Genomic DNA, 27859 nt, shown 5'->3' with positions numbered 1-27859 from the left:
CTTGGCCGCTCGGCCTCGGGCGGACCTTGAGCCAGGCTCGGCAGGCCGGGCGGAATCAGAGGTGCGGGGGGGGGGGGGAGCTCTTCCTCTGTGGCATTTCTGGCCGCCGTGAGGCTGTTGGCGGTGTTTGGGGGGCACGTGGGGCGGCTCCACGGCCCCCCGGAGGGAGAGCCCGAGCTTCAGGCCCCCGAGACGGGGAGGGAAGCTTCGCCTTCCTTTGGGATTCTCCCTCGCTCGGTCCTCCCTGCGCCCCCCCCCCCCAAGCCGAGGGCCGCGGAGTTTCGCCTCTGGAAGTGAAGATGCGCCGCAGGGCTGCAATCCCTTTATTTTAAAACAAACGGGGCTGCAATCTCTTCCCTGTTTACCTGGGAGTAAGCCCGAAAGCGAACCGAGGTGTTGTTGTTTTTTTTTGGGGGGGGGGAGTCATGATTGTAGCTAAACCTGATTTGAAGGGTAGTGGCTGAGGGCTATTTATTTTTGTGCTATATTTTGTTGTGCAAGTTTTTAGAGATTTCTCCCCCCCCCCCAAAAAAAAAAAAACATAGACACACCACACAAATTATCCCAGATCTTTCATCAGGAGCTGAAAGCTACTATCTCCTCATTGGTAAATTGGGATCTTACAGGAAATTAAAGGAAACAAACAGTAACACATGCTTTGTATAACTCTCCAGAACTTGAGCTTTCAAGTGGAGCTCTGTGGGATTGTCCTGACTTTGGAACATGTGACTGGTTTCAAATCCCAATACAGTGGTACCTCGGCTTAAGTACTTAATTCGTTCCGGAGGTCCGTTCTTAACCTGAAACTGTTCTTAAACTGAAGCACCACTTTAGCTAATGGGGCCACTCGCTGCGTCACCAGAGCACAATTTCTGTTCTCATCCCAAAGCAAAGTTCTTAACCCAAGGTACTATTTCTGGGTTAGCGGAGTCTGTAACCTGAAGTGTATGTAACTGAGGTACCACTGTATAGCATTTCAGAAACCATAACCTTCCTTCCAGCAGTGTGTGTATGTTCCTGTGTGAATTGGGACTTCCTAGTAACTTTAATATTATTATTATTGATTACATTTTTATGCCACGTTTTCTCCAAATAGGTTCAAGGTGGTGCACATGGTTCTCCCCATTTCATCCTCACAACAAGCCTGTGAAGTAGGTTAGGCTGAGAGATGGTGAGTGGTCCAAGGTCACCCAGTGAGCTTCATGGGCGGGGGCGGGGGCGGGGGGAGTGTCCAAAACTCTAGCCCAGGGGCCAGCAAACTTTTTCAGCAGGAAGCCAGTATTGTCCCTCAGATCTTGGGGGGGAGGGGGCAGACTTAATTTTTAAAAGAAAAATGAACAAATTCCTATGCCCCACAAATAACCCAGAGATGCATTTTAAATAAAAGCACACTTTCTACTCATGTAAAAACACGCTGATTCCCTGACCATCCATGGGCTGGATTTAGAAGGCGATTGGGCTGGATCCGGCCCCGGGCCTTAGTTTGCCTACCCATGCTCTAGCCACTATACCACTCTGGCTCTCAGTATAGTGAAATAAAATTGCCAACACATTTGTAAAGCTAAGCAGGGTCTGGTATGGTTTCAGATTGGATGGGGGACTGCATGTTGAGAATTCCAGCATAGCAGGGGGTGGACTAGATGACCCTATGGGTCTCTTCCAATTCCAAAATTCTATGATTCTAAGTTTTGTGGGATCTTTAAAAGACTGGCCAATGCATACAGTATATTGGGCTAGTGTTGTTAATAAGTGTGTTAAGCTTTTTAATTAACCCTTTTTGAGGCTGCAAATAATTTTTTGTGTTAGGCAACTGTTCCGTTCAACCTCCACACGGGCTGCCCAGTCCACTGGGGGGGGGGGCAGTGTACAACACTTGCCCTCCCCCGGGCACCAGCAAGACATTGAGTCCCTGTCAGGATAAAAAGACAGAGAATAGTACTACTACTACTACTACTACTACTTCTACTACTACTAATTTAGAAGGCTTCTAGTTTCGGCCTAACAAGGTTGTGGGGAATTAAACAAGGATGTACGCTAGCTTGAGCTCCTTAGAGGAAAGGTGGGGTATAAATGCAATTAATAAATAACAAATTAAACAAATAATGAAAAAAATAGAGAGAGTACACATACAAGTCTGCAATGGCAGCACTGCGTTCCTCCTCCAAGGACCAATCCTAAAATATTCCAAAGGCACCTTAACACCTTAACTTAGCTACAAGGCACACTGGGAATTGTAGTTCTTTCTCCTTGATGAGTTTCCTGCAGGGCTGATGATAGTCACCAAGGCAAATGTCCTTTACTCCCCGCCCCGCCCCCCCTTCATACTGTGGCTGTCAACAGGTGGCAGTTTTGTGCTGCGTGCCAAACATATGCAGGACTCAGCTCTATCACTGCCAGCATTGCCATGGAGGGGGAGAACAAAGAAAAGTGCCAAAGCTTCCCTCACAAGTGAGAATTTGAGTCTTTGTGCTCTTGCTGGGAGTTCGCCCCTGGGGCTCAGACTGGCCAATACTTTCCTTAGACAAGCAGTTTTCCTTTGCCCATATGGTGGCCGTTGGTTGCCACCCTGGCACAAACCAATTGAGAAACAGGGTTTCCTCCATGGCACCACTGCCACATAGCCAGTGTTATCCCTTTCACTTAGATTTGGAGTAGGAACATAGAGATAAAATGGAAGAGAATGGCAGTTGCCGCTAGCGACACTTCGTTGCTACTTAGTAAGGGCCACCTAAAAAGGCCTTGAGGGCTGCATGTGGGAGGTGTTGGACCATCCTGTTTTACTCTGTAGTTGCCAAATCTGTCAACTAGGGCAGGCTCAAGACATTTTGCTGCCTGAGGCAGAGCAGCACATGGTGCCTCTCTCCCCAAAGTCAAGGTGCATATTAGTACCCACAACTGGTCAAATTATTTGGCACCCAAAACAGAACATCCCACAACAACCTCTCCTTGGGAGTAAATATAAAAGAATAATACATTACAAAACAACCATTTGCTGACCTTTCTTGACACACCCAGAATTATATGCCAGAGGCAACCACCTCACTTTGCCTAATAGTAGAGCTGGCTCTGCAATCAACAATGCCTGAGATATTTTGGGATTGTTCAAGACAATCCAGCATAAGGGGAGAAAGGAGTAGGGTGGCCATGTGTCTTCCTTAAAAGACAACAGTCCTGTTTGAAGAGGTCCTCTATCAAAAGAGCTGTCTGGTCAAGGAGCAATTTTAAGATAAATAACTATGGAAAGGGAAGTCGAAGGCCTATCAGCAATTAGCACCTGGACAGCTACAGTGGGGTACATTATATTTCTGATTAAAAATTAAATTATATCAATTATTTCTAAATTGGAATCTTTCTCCTTTTGATAGGGATACCTTCCTCCTTCTTTGGTTAAGTACCATATATATGGCCACCTTGCAGACAAACTATTTAAATAAGTACATTAGTAATTGGATTTTATTTTCCCCTGCCTTGGTGGTTTGATGCTGTTGTCAGTGGTGCTGTCAGAACAGGAGTTGCAGTGCCCTGCCCCCGCCCCTTAGGAGCATGAGGTTCAGGATGGCTTTCAAACCTAAGGTGCTGGCTATGCACAAGTTGAAATACCAGTTAGAGTCCTCACTCATAAAACCATTAAGTCCTGAATCTAAAATTGCTTAACTGTACCACTCATGGAACTTTGTCCTATTTATCAGAGACAGGTGCTTCCAGAAAATATAGTAAATCACTATTCCTATTTTGCTTATCAGTGAATACTTTTTAACAAATTATGTGTGCTGCCAAAGTAATTAAAATATCAGGTTTCAGCCACTTTCCCCAAGTCTCTAGAAATTAAATATCTGGGATAGAGTATTCAAGTATGTTTTACTTAGAGTCATTAAAATTAATGAACATGCCTAAGTTAGGTCCATTAATTTCAGTGGCTCTTCTTTGAGTAAAACTTAGTTGAATACCATTCCTGGGAGTGAGGAGGTGGGGGAGGGTTGCATCACTTCACTTGTGCACACACTTGCTCATCTGCACATGTGCACACTGACGTATCATGCAGGTCACAGTTCGGCAGGTCAAGAGGCAGGCAGCTGAGGTGAATTTTGAAGCGTTGCTACCACATTATAAGTAATACATGATTAAAAAAATTCTACTATATACTGAACTGAAAGCAAATGCTCCCTTGGATTTCAAATCAGGGTAAATAAGCACAGAGGAGAAGCTTCACCAGTGCATGATGGGGGTTGAAGGATGTTCTGGCAGTGACAAATGTGGACCTCATTCGTAAAAGTTCTGTGGGTCAGTGTTATTAGAAATGTTACACAATCAATTGTCCTTTTTATAGTTATATTTCCTCTAAATGGTCTAGTGTGATTTCTCCCGTGTATTTGTATAATTTTGTGTGACACACAAACTCGCATAACCCATATACCTACATTTCTGTGTCTGTGTGGTTAAACTAAAGTCAGAGACAGTTCTGTTGCATTTGATTTCTCCAATGAGGAAAGAAAAAAAATGTTCTTGTGCAAAAGGGTAGGTTGACACAGACAAAAAGATCGAATTTTTCATAATTTCCATATAGTCAGAGGAGAAAAAGTACCTCAACCCTTGGTGATAAGCAGAGTACATAGAGAAATTGGGCTGTGACAAGGCCTGCCTGTGGCTTCCTCGTGATATAAATACTGGTTTGTTTTTGAGGATTCTTCACTATTTATCCATCTGCTGACCTCATCTGATCGGAAAAGCCCCAGGCGGTAAGTTGAATTGCTTTTCAGAATATTTGAGCTTGAAGGATTTGATAAAACCATTCTTTGCATTAGGAAGGGGGAGATACCCATAAAATGGGATGAATATAATCGTTGATTATAGTTCAATTTGGGTCAGTCTAGAATTATTAGACTATAAGCCGGAGAGATAGAGTCCGACCTCTGATTTGCAGCAGTCACTCTCTGGCTTGAAAATGAGCAAGGCCAGATTCTGTTATTTGTCCTTCTAGCAACAAAGTGGCTGAACGGACTATATTCTGTTAGACCTGAAGTTCACCTGTCACAGAACTTGAAGTGATGACATTGTTTTGTATTGAGGTGCATCACTTGGCTCAAGTTACTTTTAATATAAATCACTGGACTTGAGAATAGTAACTTCGCTTCTCCAGGCTATAGAATTTACACACCTTATTTTTTTCCAGTGGCACCCCCTCCAAATGAACCTGTTTATGTTCTCATTTATCTTGTGTACCTGCTAACACTGGTGCATAGGCTTGCAATGTCTATTGGGGTGGGAGAAATGTAACTCACTCAGCTTTGTTATTTTTGAAATACTAACGAATATGGTATTTTGGAGCTAGGAGTTCGTGGTGAATAGCAGGAGAAACAATAGACAAAAGGAAGTACTTCTTCACATCACACATAGTTAAGTTAGAGAATTTCCTACTACAATATGTGGTGATGGTCCCCAACTTGGATTACTTTAAAGGGGGATTAGACAAATTCATGGATGATAAGGTTATCAGTGGCTACAAGCCATGTTGATGATGACCGTATCATCCAGCACGTACGTATCAGATGCTGGGGACAAACAAAAGAAAAAGCTTTGTAGAGGCATTCAATTGCTCAGCGCTGAAAACAATAATGATAAATGAAATCAACTAGCAAGACTGTTATTGTGTACTTTTAAACAAGCTTCTCCACAGATAGCAGTGATGGGCATTTCCATATGTACAAAAGGAGGTGTGCATAGAACATCCCTCTCTACTGAAGCCACTTGGAAATATTTTGCATGGTGAAAACTCAAACATAGAGCTTACTAAAGCCAATTCACATTTGCTTGATTGGGGCAGTTTACTTTGGCTTAATCATTTCTTGAGTTATACAACCTTTTAAGGAGTCTAAAGCAGGGGTAGGCAACCTAAGCCCTGTGGGCCGAATGCGGCCCAATCGCCTTCTCAATTTGGCCCACGGACGATCCAGGAATCGGCGTGTTTTTACATGAGCAGAATGTCTCCTTTTATTTAAAATGCATCTCTAGGTTATTTGTGGGGCCTGCCTGGTTTTTTATGAGTAGAATGTGTGCTTTTATTTAAAATGCATCTCTGGGTTATTTGTGGGGCATAGGAATTCGTTCATTTCCCCCCTAAAAAAATATAGTCTGGCCCCCACATGGTCTGAGGGATGGTGGACTGGTCCACGGCTGGAAAAGGTTGCTAACCCCTGGTCTAAAGGGTATCTCTCTACCTTTAGGTATTTCTAAATGTATTTATTCCTCCACTAAATTTGAGTTAAAATGCTTGACAAAATGTTGTGACATACAACATCCCATATGGAATATTTATGGTTTCCTAAAATGGTATTATTAATTTGATTTTAGTCTCTCCGTCACCTTTTTCAATTTGTTGAGACTTTTAATTGTCTTGCCTCACTGCAACTTGAAAGGCAGATCAAAGGTAGCATGATATATACATTTTAAATTTACTATTGGATTTAGACATGAAGGAAGAGAAGGCAAGAAAAAAAGGAGGGAATTCGCTTTCTGATATTGCAGCTCTGGGTGATTTAATATAAATTAGCTACAATTTGAGATGTGATGTAACAGTTCCTGTTGAAAATCTTGGAATATCTCAGTAATTTCTCTTGGTGGTTCTTTGCAGTAACATATTGCACTCAGTAGTTTAATTGATCCACGTAGTATATGCATCATATTTATTATATATCACAAATTGCCCTAGAGCAATGCTCCCCTACTTGACACCCTTCAGATATTTTGGATTATAACTTCTATTTGTCTTAACCAGGAAGGCTGTTGGACCAGTTCAAGGTCTATTTAGACATGTACCTATCTATACATGTACTTGTATTGTCCCCACCTCCAGCTGGAAAGTCAATATGGGATAGCTAGAGCATTCAAGTAGAGGGGGCAAGGATCCTGAATACCTCAGTTCTACTCTCATACCAAGAGGCATGAGGGTAGAACTACACTATACGGTACATGCAACAATGTCCAATAAAAATGAATGGCCACTTCTATTAGAGCAAACTCTGTTGGAGTGGAGAAGATTGTGTTTAATTCTTGCCCAACCCTCTACTTTTTTCCACAATTCATTTCCACCAAACACTTACCTTAAAAGAGTTCCAGGTGCTTCCTTGCTTGTGGATGTGGATGGGTGGGTGGTGAGTTCCAACAGAAAAGTGACAGGTGTGGGGGCAGAGGGTGAAGCACTCATAGAATCATAGAGTTGGAAGAGACCACAAGGGCCATCGAGTCCAACCCCCTGCCAAGCATTGCTGTTTTTCCCATTGCTGTTTTTCCTCCACAAATCTCCTCCTACTGAAATGACTTTACCAAAAATATAAGCTTTCAGTGAAGTTTTGTTATACAGTGTATAATATACACAGTTTTATATATAACATTGGTTAAGTTCTGACCTCAAGAAGGAAAATAATACGTATGAGGCAGCAATGGGCAATTAATAGATCACGGCCCATCTCTTCCAGACAAGAATCTCCAGCAAAAGTCAATAGAACAATTGGATGGTTTTAATTGTAGACTAGAGGGGTTATTGCGTGCCGGGGGTGTGTGTGTGTGGATACTGTTTCCATCGCATATAGAGAGAGATCCTACATCTCTCCCATTATATCTTCTGTCTCTGAATTGAGGGTGACTGCATAGCATCTCACAACAAACTCTTTAGGAGTCTTCTAGATCAACCACCCCATATGATATAATAATAGTAAATTCAGATGGTGACTGCCAACATGACTGTAGCCGAAATGGGGCCAATGAGGAAATATAGGAAGGTATCTGCACTTAGCAGGTTTGGTGGGAAACCAAGGTTTATAGAACTATAACAACCTTTTTTATATAAAAAAAGAGCTGGTTTGGAGTGTTGATTAGAGATAGACTATGACCTGTGAGACCAGGGTTCAAATTCCCACTGTGCCAGGAAGCCCATTGGATGACTTTGGGCCAGTCACTGACTCTCAGCCTAACCTACCCAACATGGTTGTCTGGGTAAAATGGAGAGAAGTATGTGTGCCACCTTGAGCAGTGGGATATAACTGCAAAAATAAAGAACAAACAAGGGGGACAACCACCCCCCAAAGACCACACAATAAGAACTGAGCATACTCAACGCACACTGATTGTTGACTAATTTGGGAAACCCAAATGGAAATCTGGCGTGGGGTGGAATAGCCCACTGGGGAAGGGCATGACGGGTGCCTGGCTGACATGGGGTGGGGGGTGAACTAGCATTTTTTTGAAGGTCCCTGTTATACTTCAGCATCTGTTTTTGGCCTTCATTAAATGTAATTTCTTGCCACTAATATAGAAGTTCAGAATGGCTGATAATTTAGATAAATTTCATTTGCAGTTTTGATAACTGAATTAACCATCACACATTAGAAGCCAGTTGGTTTACTGTGCTTATCTCCTTGCTGATATCCCACATAAACAAAAATGCATCCATAAGGAGACACAAGGAGGCATGTTTGAGACTCAGAAACAACTTACATTGGAATAAAATCTCAATGGACATGGAATAACTGGCACTTGTTGATTATAGTCATAGCCATTAATGTGTGCCTATTTCCCTCACGTCCCTATGATTCCCTGAGAAGAGGGCTTGATTGCTATTCTGGGAACTGTAGTTCTGCAAAGGCACTAGAGGTCTCCTAACAATGCTTAGCATCCTTAACAAGCTCATTCCCAGGATTTTTGGGGGAAGCCATGACTGTTTAAAGTGGCATAATATGGCAGATGGGACCTATGTTTTTGGAAAGTGAGGAAGACCTACCCTTTTACTATTCTGTAACTTAAGAATTCTTAAAACAGATGGTTAAAGAAGGTTCAAATGCTTTAACTCTGTGTTAGTTGGGCCTGAGTGCACATTGTATCCTCGAGCTGGATATTTTTGTAGTGGGCCATTGTATTTCCAACCCTCAGTCCACTAAAGCTACCATGTGAAGGGAATTTTTAACCTCACGGAAGCGGTTAGATGCTCAGTTTGACGTATAGGAAAGAACTCAGCATTCGGCACCAATACCATATGACGCACATACATACTCTGGGAACAGGTGTCAGCAATTTGAAACCCATTGCGGGGTGGCATTTTCTCCCCCTTTCTAGGAAATGAACATAGGCAAAGCTTACTGATAACAAGTAAGATGACATCAAAACAGGTTGAGGGAAAGGTGTGGTGTCTAGCGGTTACAGGAAGGCTGAAGTGGGGGGGGGATCTTGATTGGGGGGGCACTTTTTACACCGGCATACCAGCTAGAGGACTCTGTTGATGAGCACTATAAATGTTGTAGTAAATAATAATAATAATAATAATAATAATAATAATAATAATAATAATAATAATATATTCCACTGATAACTCATGGATATACTAGTGTTGTGCATGCCGCAATCTCTGAGCAGCAGTGAGAGACTTTAGGGGTTCCAGTGCCCACCTGAGGTTCGGTTTTCTTTGAATGAAGCTCAACAGAAACTACACATACTGTATCTACAATCTGAGCACAGGGTGGAAGGCTCGAGGCATGGACACTCCAACAGATCTTGTTTTCCTATTAGGTTTCCATTTCCAGATGTCCTATAGCTTCAGCCAAACTCTCTCATACATTGGCTCTGGCTATTGTTCTCCTTCCTACAAGATGATGTTGTGGCTGGTCAGGTGACAGGGTGAGGAAAATGCCTACTTCCCTCCTGGAGAACATCATGAACCTAGTTGTCTCTATGGTAGCATGGCAACCTTTTTAGTTGTGCAGTTAGGAGTGCTTACCTGAGTCAGCTAGACCATTAACCTAACAAAGAAACTGGGTAGACCAGTTCAGTTCTTTCTTGAACAGGCCTTCAGTTTGTAGCTACAAAACCACTGGCTTGGTTGGGGGGCCATGGGCATCATCCAAGCCAATCCCCAAGTCCTATAATACTATTTTTATTGTGTAGTCCTTAGGAAGCATGATATGTCAATAGCACTTCCGGATTGGAGCTGGACAAACCAATGCCTCATCCAAATTCCTCATCCAGCTCATCTCTACAGTGCCTAAAGGGACTGTGATGCAATTACCCAGATTTGTATATTTGTGTGTGTATGCATGTTTAATTTTAACTAAATTGCATTCCTCCTTTATTTCCTTATTGCTTATATGTTATTGAATTATATGTTTTTTATTAAATAAATAAAAATATATACTAAGTATATAAAGTAAATATATAGCTAAAGTAATTAACTGCTACCAAAAATTTAAAGTGCTGCTGGCAGGCATTTAATTTCATATTCTGTGTTGGAAAAATTTAACTACCAATGATTTTTTTATTTTTTAAAATTGTGCTCTATAGTATTGTTGTGTTTTGATGTTTTATATGTTTGTTTTCTTTAAAAAATCGAGCCCCATGTTATGGCCAAGAAAGGCATTAAACATTTCCCATAATCATCTCTTCAGAGAAGACCCACTGAGCTAAATGGACTAACATTAGTTATGTCTATTGATTTCAGTGGGTCTCCCTTCTGTAAGACCAGCATTGGACAAAACACCTTTTCAAAAGGATGCACTTTTCCTCAGCATCTTCAGAAACCTATTCTATTATACTTAGGTGTTTGTTTACTTAACAGGTGCTCCTTCCCCCCCAAAATCATTTCATTTTAGATAAAATATCAGTTCATAGCATCCCCCGCCAGTGCTAGGCGTGGACCAAAATTGTTGAGCTTTTCTTAGGGCAGCCAATTTCAGGCAGCGCCCAATATACCCGGCTACCGTCATGCTGCCCTCAAGCTCCCCTGCTGCCTGGAATCCCACCCCCAGATGCACAGCAGCCACATGCCACCCTACAGACCCCTGTGCCACTCTAAGCCCACCCACCTACCCTGGCTAACTACGCTACTGCTTGACGTCTCCCAGGCTTCTGTTGCATTTTGGCAGAACAAAGGTCCTAGTCCTTTTGCAAGCAAACTATGGCCCAGTGGGAAGATGTTATGTCAGCTAGTGATACAGAACAGTTTCTTATGCCCACTACTCTCTTTAGTCAGCCCTGCTTGTTGCCAGTGCACCAAATGTGGAAGATATAGAAGCAAAATATGCATACATAAAGACATTTAAGCAACTGTGTGTGCGTGTGGGAATCTGGGAAACCTAGTGTGCTGCCCTCTAGTGGCCACCCGGCCGTAGTAACCACCAAGCAGCACGTTCTTTGAATCTCAACAAATGGAGGGCAACATACGTACACTTAGGCAGCAGAAGCAACCTTTTTTAACAATTATAATAATAACCATAGAAACAGAAACAGGTGCTAATATACAAAACAAAGATAATTAAAGGACATTAGCAGAGAGGCACATTAACAATATAAAGGTAAGGTAAAGGTACCCCTGCCCGTACGGGCCAGTCTTGACAGACTCTGGGGTTGTGCGCCCATCTCACTCAAGAGGCCAGGGGCCAGCGCTGTCCGGAGACCCTTCCGGTCACGTGGCCAGCGTGACAAAGCTGCATCTGGCGAGCCAGAGCCGCACACGGAAACGCCGTTTACCTTCCCGCTGGTAAGCGGTCCCTATTTATCTACTTGCACCCGGAGGTGCTTTCGAACTGCTAGGTTGGCAGGCGCTGGGACCGAGCAGCGGGAGCGCACCCCGCCGCAGGGATTCGAACCGCCGACCTTTCGATCGGCAAGTCCTAGGCGCTGAGGCTTTAACTCACAGCGCCACCTGCGTCCTTAACAATATAGAATAAAGTAATAACTAACAAAAACTATAAAGCCAATAATAACTAATATAAAATATAATGCTATTAGTATAGGCAATAAGCAAAGATTTTTGGTGAGAGAAATAATAACAGATATAGTCACAAAATAGTTTCAGCTTCACATCTTCCCCAGCCCATGGAGATCTCTGTGCTTTAGGCAGGCAGGCAGTTCTAACTTGGGCTCAAGAGCCTTATCTTCACCCTCTGGAATGGTTCATATCAAGAGCTCATTGAACTGATGGAGTTGGGGCCTTACATAGCGTCCTGGAGCAGCTTCCCACAGTTTCTGCGGTAGGTGTTCCTGTTGGAATCCCTTTCCCATCCTTGGAAGTCTAAGTCTGAGCTGGCTCAGAGCAAAGCCACTCCTTTCTTTCCCATGCCTGCAGCTGCGTTCCTTATATCTGACTATATATGGAAATAGAAGCTAAACTGAAAAACAGGAGCACCATCTACTGGCTGTTTCCCTGGCAATACACCTAGCTGAAGAAGTCTTCTCGGGTGCATGTACAGGGGTGTTTAAAAGCATGTGCATATGCCTATGTGTTTCCTGACTAAGGCAAGTTTTTGCAGCACTGACAATTTGCAGCACTGATCTTTTCATTTCCCTGCCATGCTCACTGTCCGTTACTTATTTGGGGGGTTAGACGGCATGGGCATAAAATAGATTGAGATCTACAGGTAAATTTCTGGGTGACTGTGTAGTTTGACACACATCTCTGACTCTCAGTGGAGTAATCAGGAGTGGATTTCTGTGTGGAAGCTAAGAACCCTGAGGAATGAGGCCAATGGCTCATCTAGTGCTGCATCCAGGTCTTACAGTGACCAACCAGAGGCCTATGGGAAACCTGCAAGCTGAACCTGAGTTCAACAGCACTTTCCCTTCTTGCAGTTTACAGCAACCAGTATTGAGAATGATGATGATGATGCCTCCAAGAGTAGAGGTGAAGCAAAACCATGGCTAGTAGCCACTGATAGCCTTACCCTCCCTGAATTTGTCTAATCCTCTTTTAAAGTCATCTAGTTGGTGGCCATCACTGTGGGAATGAGTTCCAAACTATGGAAGATGGACCTCTTTCATCTGTCCTGAATCCTCCAACATTCAACTTTGGATGAATTCTAGTGTTATGAGAGAGGGAGAAAAACTTCTCCATCCATTCTCTCCATGCCATGCATAATTTTATACACTGAAAATAATCTTGGCTCAGAATTTTAAGTGTGTGCTTTTTGCACTGGCTGTTTGGTACTCATAAAAAATCCTGCCTGAAGTCTGCCATCCCTTGCTCTAAGAGACGACTGGTGTCTCCTTTCTCTATTGTAGCACAGCAGACTCTGGACATTGGCTGCTGGCTGCTGTGTGAACCAGGGACTAAGTCATATAGCATATGGGCAAAAGTTGTCCTCTTGTGCCACAGACACTATATATGATCATTTAAACCTCCTGATGCAGCAGGAGACGAGACAGCTGCAGTTCCTCATGACCATTCCCTTTGCAGTACTGTTGCCCCCCTTCCCTCACCTGCAAACAGCCAGGTGTGCCACGCTGCAGATATAATGGAGAGAGATGGCAGGACTAGGTTCCTGCATTGGCTCTTGGTTTAACGGATTTAAAGGCTCATGTCTTCCATCAGTCTTAGCTAAAAGGCAACCATAAGACATAATATCACTTATTGCACCAAGCTGGGTAGCAACCTATACCCATGCACCTGTGCAAAAGCCTATGTGGGCAATCTTATCTGTCCTGAGAACAAAAGCTACTATTTGAAATATATGTCTGAGAAGTAAGTCCTATTGAACTCAGAAGAGACTCAACTCTTAGCAAATATGCTTACCTGCCAAACTGCTTCTACAAATGATGTTTAAATATGCTGGAACATTTCCTTTGGTTTTGCTGCAATTTGAATTTAAAATTTGCCTTGCCCAGAATACTAAACATAGCTGCAATCCTGGGAGTAAACCCCACTGAACTCAGGGAGACTTACATCTGAGATGACGTGTATAGGAGTCTCTAGAGCTGTAATTCTGTCCCCCATTTTCTATCCTGCTTTAACAACATTCACACAAGTGTTGCCTTCCATATTAGAATGTACTCTTCTTAAGTCAATTATGTAATAAACACAGCCATATTTATGTCCTTGGTGAAGATATAAAATCTCTCCCATTCTTTGGATCCCTCCTCAAAAAAACCCTTTCCTCATTCCTGGTTGAAAAACATAGCCTACTACTTTCCCTTGGATTTATCCTGCGTGTGTCCCAAGTCTCAACCACTCCTCCCCAGTTACCCTTGCTTCTCCATTCTCAGGCCCCACAAATAACCCAGAGATCTAGGCAGATCTTTCTGTTTATGCATTGTTAGTTACAACAATAATATTTTGTGCAGCAGTTCCTTTGCATTTAGCAGAATTTGGAATATTATAATTTTAGCAAATTAGGGAAGAAGGGGTGGAATATATTGAAACACAAAGGGAGACGGGGAACTGGTTGTCATACAGAGCACTTTGTGTTCTGTGTGAATAAACTTTACCCACTGAGTACTACACTATTCTGTTTATAAACTCTCTGTAATCAGTGTCTAGTTCGGAGGTTTTGTAATTTATTTATTTCATTCATATTTATATGCTACTGTATCATAAAAATATATCACAGTAGCTTACAACAATATAAAACCATAAAACCATACAGTAATGTTAGAAGAATTTTAAGGTCTTGTTATAAGAAAATACTGCTCCTTTTCCCTTATGGGGTATCCAAGAGCCCGTATAGAGTCCTTAAGTAGGTCCCCTATTGGAAGGAGAAAATAACAGAGGCCAACCAGAGAATATTGAGAAGCAAAGCAGCTAGTAAGCTTGATCTTTATTAACTGTTGCAACAGGATGCTCCCCTCACACGCAGGAAAGGAGGAGGACCCAGAACAATGGTGTGCAAGGCCGATAAAGACTTTTGGCACTGCCCACCCTGCCTACGATGCAGGGCTTCAAAACATTACACTCCAAGAGGATCCTGTTTCTCCCACTGCTGCTGGATGCAAAAAGAAATCAAGAATGCTCGGCTTGCTGTGTTTAAGACTGCACTCATATTTCCTCCTTACCCACATCATCCCCAGCTGTAATCCTTAAAACAACTGCTCTCCTTCCAACTCTAAAACTCCACTTGAAAGGCTTTTGTCTTTCTAACTAATTATGAGTGGAGAGAGAGGCCCCTCCCATTTGCCCTCTGGCACAGCGCCACCCACTTTGTCCCACTATTAACTCATATTTAGTGGGCTATTACCAGGCTGGCTCCTGGCTTGTATTTTAACATGCTAAATCCAGTGTGTGACACCCAGGAATTTGAAGGGAGTCCAGGAACTCCACAAGCTCATAACAATACCTTTAATGAGAAAATAAATTTCATGAAATGTTATTGCAGGCGTTCCTCATTCCTGATGCCTGGCTCCAAGCCATCCTCCAGTCCACCTCCCCGTCCTCTACCACAGCCCAGTCCAAGAAGAGGTGCTCAGATCCGGCCAACAGTGTTGACTTGTGCTGCACCACGCAAGCAAGAAGTAAGTTGGTGGGGAGTCAACCCCACTCATAGCAAGCGCCAGAGGTTGTCCTGATCAGACAGTTGCCAAGATGTACCTGCTGGGATTTTGGTAAATATACTGCTATAGGCCACTTCAGTCTCTGCCAAGCTGCAGCAAGGGATTCCAAGGGTTTGGCACTTCACCAGGGTTTGTACTTCCTTGGAAAGAGGAGGCATAGCAGAAACAAGTGCCTTTAAGAAATCTGGTATATTCACACACACTGCTTTTTTCTAACAAAGTGTTTAGGGGTACTGTCATTTTTCTACTCATATTGAAATACTATCCCTCAATGAGACCAAACTTAGATTCACAAAATGCATACCCCTGTGTCTCCCCAGAAAACCCCCCCACTGTATTTTATTTATTTATTTTATTTACCGTATTTCTCGCTCTATAAGACGCACTTCTTCCCCTCCAAAAATTAAGGGGAAATGTGTGTGCATCTTATGGAGCAAATGCAGGCTCCACGGCTTCAGCGAGACATCACCTTGCCAACAAAGGTCCGTATAGTAAAAGCCATGGTTTTCCCAGTAGTGATGTATGGAAGTGAGAGCTGGACCATCAAGAAGGCTGATCGCCGAAGAATTGATGCTTTTGAACTGTGGTGCTGGAGGAGACTCTTGAGAGTCCCATTGACTGCAAGAAGATCAAACGTATCCATTCTTAAGGAAATCAGCCCTGAGTGCTCACTGGAAGGACAGATCGTGAAGCTGAGGCTCCAATACTTTGGCCACCTCATGAGAAGAGAAGACTCCCTGGAAAAGACCCTGATGTTGGGAAAGATGGATGGCACAAGGAGAAGGGGACGACAGAGGACAAGATGGTGGGACAGTGTTCTCGAACCTACAAACATGAGTCTGACCAAACTGCGGGAGGCAGTGAAAAACAGGAGTGCCTGGCGTGCTCTGGTCCATGGGGTCACGAAGAGTCGGACACGACTAAAGAACAACAACATGGCTTCAGTGACAGCAACACAAAGCCTCCAAAGCGCAGTGGGAGCGCTCCGGCCACGCTCCGAAGGCTTCGCGTTGCTTTTGCTGAAGCCTGGAGAGCGAGAGGGGTCGGTGTGAATCTCTCTAACACAGACAGGTTGCAGTTTTTTTAAAAAAAATTGGCAAGTTAGCAACCCAAGCTTTGAAGAGAATGGCTGCCTCTGCAGCTGCCCAGGTTTAACAAATCAGTTTGAGTACTAACACTTTGCCCTGCTACTTTCCCCCACAAAAACCCATGATTTACCGCTAAATTGGACCAAAGAGCAATCAGGTTTTCCAGAGATTGCTGTTTGTTTTGATTCTAATAATAATAAATTTTATTTATACCCCGGGCGAGACTGGGCTCAGGGCAGCTAACACCAATATATAATACATTAATACATTTATTGCCTTTATCAGTAAGAGCATGGCTGAGGACCTTGAAATATTGGATCTTCCTCCATTATAGAGCCCTATCCCCTAATTCTCTACTTTACAATCTTTTAAGTGATAATGCAATCTACAATCTATCATTGATATGTAAGTGAAAACTGGATTCTATAGGGCTCAATCTAACTGATTTTGAAATCTCTGATCCCAAAGATACATGGGAAATTATTAGGAAGACCTTCACAGAAAAAAGTGTTCTCGCCATGCTTGAGGTTGCAAAGCATAGCACCTGCTCTCCTATCCACTTAAATCTCCCTTTGTGTAGAGATTTCCAAAAGGGATACATGACAAATCTGAAGAAACATGAATCATGTAGGCTGTTTATGTTGGCCAGATTTAACATGTTTCCCTCGGCGGTAGTGAGAGGAAGATATTTAGCTATCCCAGAATCAGAGCGTCTCTGCAAATGCAGTAAAAAGGAACTAGATACTTTAGAACATATATTCTTCTTCTGTGATTTTGGCAGCTATGCCAGAATACAATTGTATGAGGCCCTAAAATTCAATAAACAGACTTTTACTCAACCAACTGTTCAGGACATGCTGGCGGACAGCGATGATCAAATTACTTTAATAGCGGCCGAATTTTTAAGAGCTGTCCATGAAGAAAGAATGGGCCATGATAAGGGGACTTAGTGGTTGTTAATGGTAGGTGATGATGTTGCGTTGTATTATTATTTTATATTATATTGTATTATGTTATTTATGTGTGGTGTGTTATGCCTAATAAAGGATTTTGAATTTGAAAATACATTAAAGACACAAAATCAAGCAATTAGATTTAAAATACAATTCAAAATCACATTTAAAATCAAAATAAAATTAAGTGAGAACCCACAAATCATAACTGTAGGTGTAAGGAATTAAATGTTCACCAGGCCCGGCCACCCGTGCTGGTCCCATATGGGCCAATAGAAAGAACCAAGGAGGCCACTTACACACAGGGTCCCATAGAAAAAAAGAAGGGGGTCAGATAGGGCCCAGACCAAAGGCCCAGTAGAACAGCTCTGCCTTGCAAACCCTGTGGAAAGATTCTGTGGTAAAGAGCATGTTTTCTAGAGGAAAGCTGCTGGACAAATGCAAAACTGCCTGGATCTGTGCCTAGAAAGCACAGGACAAGTGGAAAAACCACTCCAACCCAGGACAAGCAGAAATGTGGATGAGCACTAAGATTCATGGAAGTCTTGGGTTATCCCTATCTTAAAGACTCCAGGAGGATTCACACCTGAGATTCCTGGATTTCATGTGACTCTCTTATTTTCCTCAGGTCACTCACACAGATGGCAGTGAACTGCCCCTTGTCGTCCTGCCCCCTTCTGGGTCGTTACTACCCCAGGGAGCCCATTCAGCAAGTCCAGGCCCTGCCCCACCCCACAGTAAGTAGAGGCAGGGGAAAGGATGGCATTTGTGAGTGGGAATATAGCAGCTCCCTACCTATTCTTGTCTGCCTTTGTTTCAGGGAACAACACTGAGAAATGGGACTGGGTTCAGTTCCCAGCCCCCCCTGCACTCCATCCCAGAGAGAGGTCCCCTGCGAAAGGAACACCTATGGACAACACCCCTTGCTTTCACAGCCATGAGGAAAGGTGAGCTCTCCGACTGCCCTGAATACTTCTTTCAAAACCACAAGTTTCTGGTACCAAAAGCACCCTTACTAGATGCCTTAATTTTTTAAGAAGGTAAACAGGTCTATACCTTCCATTGCAGTTTGCTTTATTAATTATATTTATTCAAACGTATACAAAAAATCATACCCATTACAAAATATATTTTTATAATACACTGAAATAAAACAGGATAGCTCAGTTGGTAGAGCATGAGACTCCTAGTCTCAGGGCCGTGGGCAAAGTGGATGCTCCTGCCAAGCCTCCTGTGGAGTTACTAGAGCCGCTAAGTGATGGACGTAAGAGAACCCCCTCTGCCCACAGCAGCTGCCAAATCAGAGTCCAGTCAGCAAAACACAGAGACCACACTGCAAACAGGCACCTCTAGGTTGGTTAAAATATTTTGTTTGTTAAGGGGAGAGGGGTCTTGGGTAGGCCAAGGGGAGTTATGCTTCAATGTAGTACTTTTTGGACCTGTTGAACTCCTGTAGTTTGCATTCTGCAAAGCTCCAGTTAGTTTTATTTTCCTTTCTTGTTACATAGCAATAAAGGACAGTTATGTTTGAGAGGCCTGCTTCCTTCTGATATGCATTCCTGTTACCCCAACACAACAAAACACAAAACCAGGATTTTTGTAGGATGGGCCTGAGATTGCTAGCAGGTCCTTGGCATTGTCCCTGGGAGAAAGCAAGGCAGTTGAACCTAGTGGCTGAATGTCTCGGACTTGTTTTCCCTTGCAGAGTCATGTGCAGAATGCGCAGAGAATGGCTGGTGCAAGAAGAATTGGTGAACAAATTAGCTCTGCAGGTATGGACAAAGTTGGCAGGTGGTGGGATGAGGGAGGGGGGTGGACGCTGACACAGTCACTGTGAAGGAAGCCTGCAGAACAGAGAGCTTGCTAGGTGTATGGTCCTCCAAGTATAGCATCTTATGTAGCCAAAATGGCAACAAACACACAAGAGGGAACAAGATTTGGGAAGTACATACAGCAAATCTTAACATCTTGTGGGGGAACCTCTCAAATGACCCAGTTTGGGCCGAGCACATGCTCAGTAGGTATGGTGGTGAGAAGAGGGAGGGGAGTGGAATAGAATGGAATGGCTGGGAACCTGAACAGGAGCATCCCACTATTTTGTTGTGGGTCCCACTAGTTAGTATTATTTCCCCAAAGCCATGAGTTTTTCCAGAGCTGGTGTGTGGAGATTGCATTTAGGTGAAAAAAGAGCTAGAGGAAAGCAAGGGTCTTTTTTAAAAAAAGAAATGGCAAGTGAATATTAGTCAACCGCAGGTTGGGGAGAGAACAATGAAGTCTTCTGAGGAGGCAAAAGCTCAGTTTGTTGAATCAGAGAGCTTTCAGCAGGCATGGCCACTGCTGCTTTCTGAAACAACAACAAAGGCAAAACTGACTCTTTAAAAAACAATGAAAAGATTTTCAAGACCCTTTGCACTCTGTCCCTCGTTCAGAGGAACTTACATCTGATTGATAACCTAGGTTAAGGGATATGACTAAGCGGGAAGAGGCATGCGTGGTGCATCTAGAAACTGATTGTGCTTTCTTCTCCACCTTCCCCATGATCTAGCTGGCACAAGAGAAGCAGAAACTGTTAGTCATGCGGGCAGAGTTGGCACCTGCCTTCCTTTCACAGCATCCAGATGCACCAGTGCCAATCATTTCATGCCAGTCTGAAGGGCCAAGGAATGAGTTTGAGGGTTTGGAATGGCACTCTAACAGCCATGGAGCCCACCTCTGTTCAGGTGAGAAGTGTTGGTGGAGAATGGAGGCCAGGTTCCATCCCCTTCACTAAGCTCTAGAAATGGATGGCACATTCCAGTCATTAGATTTCAGGAGTGGGCATGAAATATAAAATTCTGTTGTCTGTTTAGGGTGTGGGGAGGGTTGTCGGAGCCACAACAGGGTTGCAGTGATTGAAAACAATGCCAGTTTCTGAGAAAGGAAATGGGAACAGTTCAGGAGTAATTCTAGCCACACATAGTGGAAACATCAGAGTCCATGCACTGAATTTCACACCATGTTTTACTCTTCGCCATTCAGGTGAGTTAGCATACCATCTCACCTCTGCTTGGGGTTCTTGGAGCGCTCTGTGGACTAGTAATGTGTATTCCTATTAAAGGGCATGCCCATATTATCGGTCCCTGGTAACATCATATAGAGACCTTGACAATGCTAAGCTCGATTCATGGAAGTCCTGGACAGTCAGAATGGAATCATCTGTCTTCTACAGTCCTCCTTGAACAAGAGGACAAGAGCAACATAGGGGTAATACGGCACCAGTTCCATTTTGAAGCTGATTTGAGGCTGGCTTGTTATCATGCTGTCTCAGTTTGACAGTTAGAAGTGAGTAAGCATCCTAAAAGGGACGCGGGTGGCGCTGTGGGTAAAACCTCAACGCCTAGGACTTGCCGATCGCATGGTCGGCGGATCGAATCCCCGTGGCGGGGTGCGCTCCCATCATTCGGTCCCAGCGCCTGCCAACCTAGCAGTTCGAAAGCACCCCCGGGTCCAAGTAGATAAATAGGGACCGCTTACCAGCGCGAAGGTAAACGGCATTTCCGTGTGCTGCGCTGGCTCGCCAGATGCAGTTTGTCACACTGGCCACGTGACCCGAAAGTGTCTTCGGACAGCGCTGGCTCCCAGCCTCTAGAGTGAGATGAGCGCACAACCCTAGAGTCTGTCAAGACTGGCCCGTACGGGCAGGGGTACCCTTTACCTTTACCTTTAAGCATCCTAAAATCTGAGCCTCCTGCCATTTAGATGCTGCATCTGAAGGCTTGATACAAATAAATGTCCCTGAGCATGAGCAGAGTGCCCTTTCCCACAAGTTGCCACAGTCAGTCTTGACTGCTGTAGAGTTAAGGGATCTCACACAGGTTTGAAGTCTGCCATTTAGGAAAGAGTGTCTTGGCTGACTGGGCTCTCAAGCAGAAGATGATTTGGAACCAGAAATCTCCAGCAAAGAATTGCTCCTACTAACACCTCCAGCTTCATTTCTGTCTACAGAGAGAAGCCCCAGCATAGAATATTACCGTCACACTCTTAACCGCCCACCTTTCACGTACGCTGCCCTTATTCGTTGGGTAAGTTATTTAGCAAAAGGTAAATACGAAATCCCATACATATAGGATACAACTATATTTTTTAAATGCTATGCAGCTTTTTACCAGATCAAAACCCCAAAATATGAATGTTGTTTTCCAGATACAATATGATTGAATGTCCTTGCAATAGGCACCATTCCTGTTGCCCCTATATGCTATTGCCTCCCTTCTCTACTTTCTGGCTTCAGCAGCACTATCCTTTGCCCACAAACCTCTTCCTTCTCTGTACTCAGTTGCCTTCCACTTGTGTCTGTTTCCTGTAGCCAACAACTTTCTGAAAAGTTCACTGTGTGGTTACAACACACCCCTAAAGAATGGGATGGGGAATCTGGCGCTCCAGATCATCCCATGTGAAAAGAACCTATGGGTCTTGGTGGGCACAAGCCTGACATGAGTCACAAGCTTAATTCCCATCATGCCTGCTGCCTATTGGCTATGCTGTCTGAGGCTGGTGAGAGTTGGAGTCCACCAACCCCTGGAGGACTTCAGGTAACTCTATCTGCATTGATAAAAAAAGTTCTATCTGGATTACTAAGCCAGTGAGGACTGAAGGGCATCTAAAGTATCTTTTGGTTTGGGTTTTTAAAAAGCCCATTCATCTGATCACATACTTCACATGGAAGTGTAATTAGTGGCAAGTGGGGGGTTGTGCAGGGCTAGACCTAGCTGTCAGCAACTCAAGCAGCTATTTTAGGCATCAGTACTTTAAGAGGTACCATGAAAGGCATATGTCACACATAGAATGCTTGGGCACAGCTCTCCAACAACACACAAGTGTTGAGTTGAGCCCAGTACCCACTGGGGCCCACTTCCAGTGATGTGCATGGCAGTTGTCAGAGAAAACAAAACATTTCAGCCTACCCTTTGATTCAGGCTCCATAACTTACTGTACAATGCATGCACGGGCTCTCAAAAAGCAGGGGTTGCCATCTTTCGTGGGCTAGTGGGCATCTTTAGAATTCTGAGCATGCATCACATGGCTGCAATGCACACCTGGCATAACACAAAGTGGCTGCCACATCTAAAGGAGCAGAAAAGGGTGTGGGCATCTGCATCAGTCACTTGCTCAGAGAGTGAGGGATGCTCTTTTCACCTCTCCTTTGTTCAGAAGACAGTGCAACCAGGAACTGAGCAGGAAGAACAAACAGTCCTTTCTGCATTGTGGATTTTTGAGGTGTTATTTACTGAGGCCTTTTACAGCCACCATAGGACAGTGTTTCCCAACCTTTTTTGGGCAAAGGCACACTTGTTTCATGAAAAAAATCTCGAGGCACACCACCATTAGAAAATGTTTAAAAAATTAACTCTGTGCCTATATTGACTATATATAAAGTAACTCTCTTTAATAGGAATCAAATAAACACAAAGAAAGTATTTTATAATTACTTTATTATGAAATAGTAAGTAAACAGAAATATGAAAAATTATAAAATACTTTATTCAGTGCGCAACCTGGGCCTGTTTGGCTGAACACAAAGCTGATATTCTGGCTGGAATCGAAGAAAGACACACACGTAGCTCTTTGTCAACAGCTCTCAGTCTCTCTCTGTATTTAGTTTTTACAGCAATCATGCTTGAAAAGCTCAACTCACAGAGATATGTAGTGGAAAATGGGAGCAATGTCAAAATAGCTTTGTTTGCCAGAAGGGGGAACTCCTTGGCAGTTTCCAACCAAAAACTGTCCAAAGGTAGATCAGCAAATCTTAGCTTGAAACCACGATTTTGTCTCAGTTCAGTTAGTTCCTCCTGCTCCTGTAAAGTCATGTCCTTTCCACCAACTGATGCTGAGCTATAAGGGTCCCTAACCCAGTCAAGGCATTCAGTGGAGACTGAAGAGAAATAAAATGACAACTTCCCCTCGAGAGTTTTTAAATGTTTACCTATTATCTCACACAGTGCAGCAGTGTGAACACCTTGCCATTGCTTGGTGAGTGTGAACATTTCAAGATTGCCACTTTCCACGTGTTGATGCCAGAGTTGCACCTTTGAACGGAATCCATTTATTTTATCTGTACTTGTAAGCAGGTTTTCATTTCGGCCTTGCATTCGTGTGTTCAGTTCATTCAGATGATGAAATATATCTGCCAGGTATGCCAGCCTTGCACACCACTCATCACTTGCAAGCAGCTTTGCGTAATCTGACCTCTCATTTGTCAGAAACACTTTAAGTTCCTCCCGCAGCTCATACACACGAACCAAGACCTTGCCACGCGACAACCACCGGACCTCCGTATGAAACAGCAAGGTTTTATGCTTCGCTCCCATCTCCTCACACAAAGCTGCAAATATGCGACTTTTCACGGGTCGTGACTTTACAAAGTTTACCATGCGCACAACATCATCCAACACATGAACTAGGTCTGCTGGTAAAGTCTTGGCTACGAGGGCCTCACGGTGCAAAAAACAATGCGTAACAATCACATCTGGATTTCTTTCCTTCACTCTGCTTACAAAGCCTTTGGTGTGCCCGACCATGGCTGCAGCTCCATCGGTGCAGACACTTGTGCAGTTTTCCCACTTAAGTCCTCCTTGTTCAAGGTATTCTGATGTGACCCGAAAAATTTCTTCTCCTGTTGCTTTTTCTGGCAATGCCTTGCAGAAAAATAAGTTTTCTCTAATTGCATCACCATCAGCAAAACGCACATTGGCCAAGAGTTGAGCATGTCCACTGATATCAGTAGACTCGTCAAGTTGTAATGCAAATTTCTCACTGCTATGGATCTTTTCCAAAACCACACTTTCAATGTCTGCAGACATGTCATTAATACGTCTGGAAATTGTGTTGTTTGAGAGAGGGACTTTGGCTATTTCCTTAGCTGCTTCAGGTCCGAGCATCTCCTCTACAATAGCTTTGCAGGCGGGAAGTATTAATGTCTCTGCCACAGTGTGCGACTTTTTTGACTTGGCTATAAGTTCAGCAACGTGATAGCTAGCTTTAAGACCTCTTTCATTTACCTTTGAGGTTTGTCTCATGAAAGTTGCCTGTTTCTCCGTGTTTTCACGCAGGCGAACAAAATAGTCCGCATTCTTGTTTTGAAGCGAAGGGTGTTTCGTTTGGAGATGGCGTTTAAGTTTGCTTGGGACCATAGCGCTGTTAGCTAGCTTTCCACCACACACAGTGGAGTTGGTTGGTTTGCATCTCCGGTGAAAGTAAATCCAAATGAAATATAGCTTTCGCAAGATTGCCTTGTGCCAGAGAATTTGCTTGAGCTAACCATCTTTGCTTTCTTTTCATGCCCACTCATACTTGGGCTCTCATCTGGCTCCAAATTTTGTCCAGTTCTTTTCTTTTCAAAAACTTTTCCATCACTGCAGTATCCGGCCATCCAATTGCCACTGACCATCGGATACAGACCCCTTTTTTTTACAGCACAGCTCGCACAAATGTACACGGAACACCCTTTTCAAATTAAAACACACAGTCTCACGAGAGCAAGGAGCAGCGATTTTATATTTTACGAAAAGAAGTCGCTAGTCCTCATGGTGACAGGGTGGAAAATATTTAAAAGCAGAACCACCTTGAGGAAGGTGGAGCCATATCACATCCTGGCAGGAGGCCTAAAATTGGTGGAACGCTCAGGCCCCGCCTATTCAAAGAGGACTATTAATTTGGAGAGCTGCTATCTTCCAAACTGTGAGACGACGAGGCAAAAGGGAAGCGTTTTTGTCTCAACGCCGGTCTCGCGCTGCCGCTTCCCGCGCTCTCAAGGACCCGGGAGGAGGAAGGCGTGAAGGGAATCCCGAAGGCGCGAAAACCTCGCGCATGCGCAGGCCTTCCGCCTGCGACAGCCCAGTAGGCCGGCCGAAGCGAGCGGCGATGGGATGTGGGAGGGAGCTCGCTCGCCGCCCCGCGCGTGCTCGCCGCCGCCGCCCCGCCTCCCTCCCACGGCACACCAGGCAACGTCTCGCGGCACACTAGTGTGCCGCGGAACACCGGTTGGGAAACACTGCCATAGGACATAGTTGTGGGTACATAGGTGAGCCCTGTGCCAGGTACACTGAACTCCCTCCCTCCCATCACCTTCTACATGCATCCAATTTAGCACAACAATACTGGGAGCACAGAAGGCCCTTTTGTTGCTTTTCAAGAAGACGCTGAAATACCTTTGCCTCAAAACCAGGCTGTTAACCATACCTGCCTATTACTTGCAGGCCATCTTACAATCTCCTAAGAAGCAGCTCAGCCTGAGTGAGATTTATCACTGGTTTAACAACTTTGGCTACTTCAGGCACAATGTAACCACCTGGAAGGTAAGGGGATCCCATTCTTAAACTGAGAATCAAGGGGCAGCCTCATCTGAAAGAGCAGAAGAGGCAGATAACAGGCGGGAGGATATTGACAGAGCAGGCATGAAATGTCCCTCTTTTTAGATTGAAATCTCAACTACTGAGCAAGTGAGATCAGAACCCCCTAGTTTAAAAATTAATTTTTAAAAATCAAAAGGACTTTGATGTGTACACTTTGCAGAATTGGAAACACAATTTCTTCATACTAGGGAACCAGGACAGAAATGAATGGTGAAAAATGTGGGACAGCACTTTATAAGTATTATAATAATAATGAACAGACTGAAAGAGGTGAGTTTTAGAACCTTGCCTCGGAAACACACCCCACCCTGTAACACCCAAGAGGTAAAGGTATTTGATTCTCTACTGCCCAAGAAACCATGGGGAAGGCTGATGGCTTAGTCCTAAGTACCCTCAGTAGAAAATCTTCAAGTAGACTGATCTTGGTTAGCTGGAACTATGACTCAGTAGCCTGGTTTGCACATAATGCTAAGCCAAGCTATGGCTTTTGTGTTAATGAGCAAGCTTGCTGGTACACAGTAATAAAATGGCAGCCTCTTCACTCCTCTCTTGCTCCTGCAACACTGCCTGGAGCCAAGCCTTAGTTTAACTTAGCATTATACGCAAACCCAGGCTCATTGTTTGTCTCTCTTCAAACAAATCATGTGCTTTAAACAAGGTTTGTTCTTGGCTTACTGCTCATGGTTGGTTTGGCACAAGACAAGCCACAAGACTGAAGTCACACAGAATGTTATGTCAAACTAAGGCTTGGCAGTGCAGGAGGACAAAAGTGGCTACAGTCTTCTTACTGTGCATCAGCACACTTGCATGTTGACACTAAGCCAGGGGTTCCCAAAGTGTGGCCCACGGACTGAGTTTCATTCAAGTAGCCCACGACATGTCTGCAGATTTGCTGTTAAAGACAGGAAATGGCTCACCTATTCATCAAATAGTCATAATGATTTTTAATTGTATTTCATTGGTTCTCTTATTTCTTATACTGTTTGAATTTGAATTCCATAGAATTTAAATTGCAATACATAGAATCATACAATCATAGAATTTTAGAGTTGGAAGGGACCCCAAGGGCCATATACGCCAACCTGCTGCAATCTTAAAATGTGGTCCCCCATTCAATTATAAACAATACTGGACCTTGCTTAGCTTTGCAAATGTGCTAGCAGTTTTATTGCTGCACCACTACAATAAATACCATATAAAAATGTTCTTAATAAACGAAGCAATAAAAACACAATGCCTTACCATTGTTAAAACAGAAAATAAATAATTAAGACCCTAAGCAACGCTCAAGCCCTCTATGGGAGGAAAAAGTTTGGGAAGCACCCACTAAGCCACAGCATACATAGCTTAGCATTTGGGGCAAACTGAGGCAGTATAAGATGGCTTGTTTATTTTACCGTATATTCCTGGGATCACAGTGTTTATTGCAGATGAATACATTTCTATTCATTTCTATAGCAAGTACTTTATAAAATATTAGTTCTAGAACGCCATAGAGCAGAGTTAAGGGGCTGAAGATCCTGCTAAGAGGGTTGAAGGGCACCTGAGGGAGGGAGACTTTGGCAGAGGGACGAGAGTTAAGTCGGGGTAAAGGAGAAGGCGGGTCTAATGGCCAGGGCACCCTACCCATCTTTTCTCAACCAACAGAATGCCATTCGACACAACCTGAGCTTGCACAAGTGCTTTGTGCGTGTGGAGAATGTGAAAGGAGCCGTGTGGACGCTGGACGAGTTTGAGTACCAGAAGAAAAGGAACCAGCGTTACTCCACTTATTCACACCCATATCTGGACAGCCAAGAAGCAGCAGCAGGGTCTTCTGCAACCCAAGAGAGACTGGGCCAGCCAAGAACAGAAAGGCGCATCCACCACAGGCTGGAGTCCTCTCCGCACTTTTTGTTTCCTTAGGGACCATGTGCTGAAGGATCACAGTGCAGACTTCCCCCTGCAGGCGGCCTGGCAGCGAGTGTGTGTGTGTGTGCACATGCCCCCCCAATTCAAGCTGGCTTCTTATAGCCACCAGCTTTCCTCAGCATGCACACACAACCCACAACTGAGCCTGCTTCCAGACAAGAAAGCAATATTGCAAAAAGATCAAATCCAGAAGAGGGGGAAAATGGCAGCCTATGCA

General features: G+C 43.9%; 1 protein-coding gene across 7 annotated transcripts; it reads left to right on the top strand.

The window, feature by feature from the left end:
• The first annotated feature begins 181 nt into the window (after nucleotides 1–181).
• FOXP3 (forkhead box P3) lies at nucleotides 182–27769 on the top strand. Of its 7 annotated transcripts, none has more exons than XM_083719501.1 (10): nucleotides 182–393; nucleotides 1097–1171; nucleotides 15126–15261; nucleotides 17970–18078; nucleotides 18162–18288; nucleotides 19047–19113; nucleotides 19887–20061; nucleotides 21326–21402; nucleotides 25576–25674; nucleotides 27379–27769. In XM_083719501.1, exons 3-10 carry the CDS (start codon nucleotides 15142–15144, stop codon nucleotides 27634–27636), a joined length of 1032 nt encoding a protein of 343 aa, XP_083575627.1. In that variant the 5' UTR covers nucleotides 182–393; nucleotides 1097–1171; nucleotides 15126–15141; the 3' UTR covers nucleotides 27637–27769. The 7 variants fall into 7 exon arrangements, with proteins under 7 accessions (XP_083575627.1, XP_083575628.1, XP_083575626.1 ...); XM_083719500.1 differs by lacking the exon at nucleotides 182–393 and adding an exon at nucleotides 4565–4736 and having other exon boundaries at nucleotides 658–1171; XM_083719502.1 differs by lacking the exon at nucleotides 1097–1171.
• Nucleotides 27770–27859: the final 90 nt, after the last annotated feature.

Source organism: Podarcis gaigeae (assembly GCF_964106915.1).
Source record: "Podarcis gaigeae genome assembly, chromosome: 17".
Classification (NCBI taxonomy): Eukaryota; Metazoa; Chordata; class Lepidosauria; order Squamata; family Lacertidae; genus Podarcis; species Podarcis gaigeae.
Note: the sequence above shows the minus strand (reverse complement) of the source record. Positions and strands in the feature narration are given on the sequence as shown.

What these genes read in the sequence shown, in the direction of transcription:
- FOXP3 (XM_083719497.1), top strand. Translation starts at nt 15,016, where the DNA reads ATGCTAAATCCAGTGTGTGACACCCAGGAATTTGAAGGGAGTCCAGGA. An exon ending in CTGCACCACGCAAGCAAGAA is followed by an intron (nt 15,262 to 17,969) that starts GTAAGTTGGTGG and finishes TATTTTCCTCAG; the next exon opens with GTCACTCACACAGATGGCAG. An exon ending in ACGCTGCCCTTATTCGTTGG is followed by an intron (nt 21,403 to 25,575) that starts GTAAGTTATTTA and finishes TATTACTTGCAG; the next exon opens with GCCATCTTACAATCTCCTAA.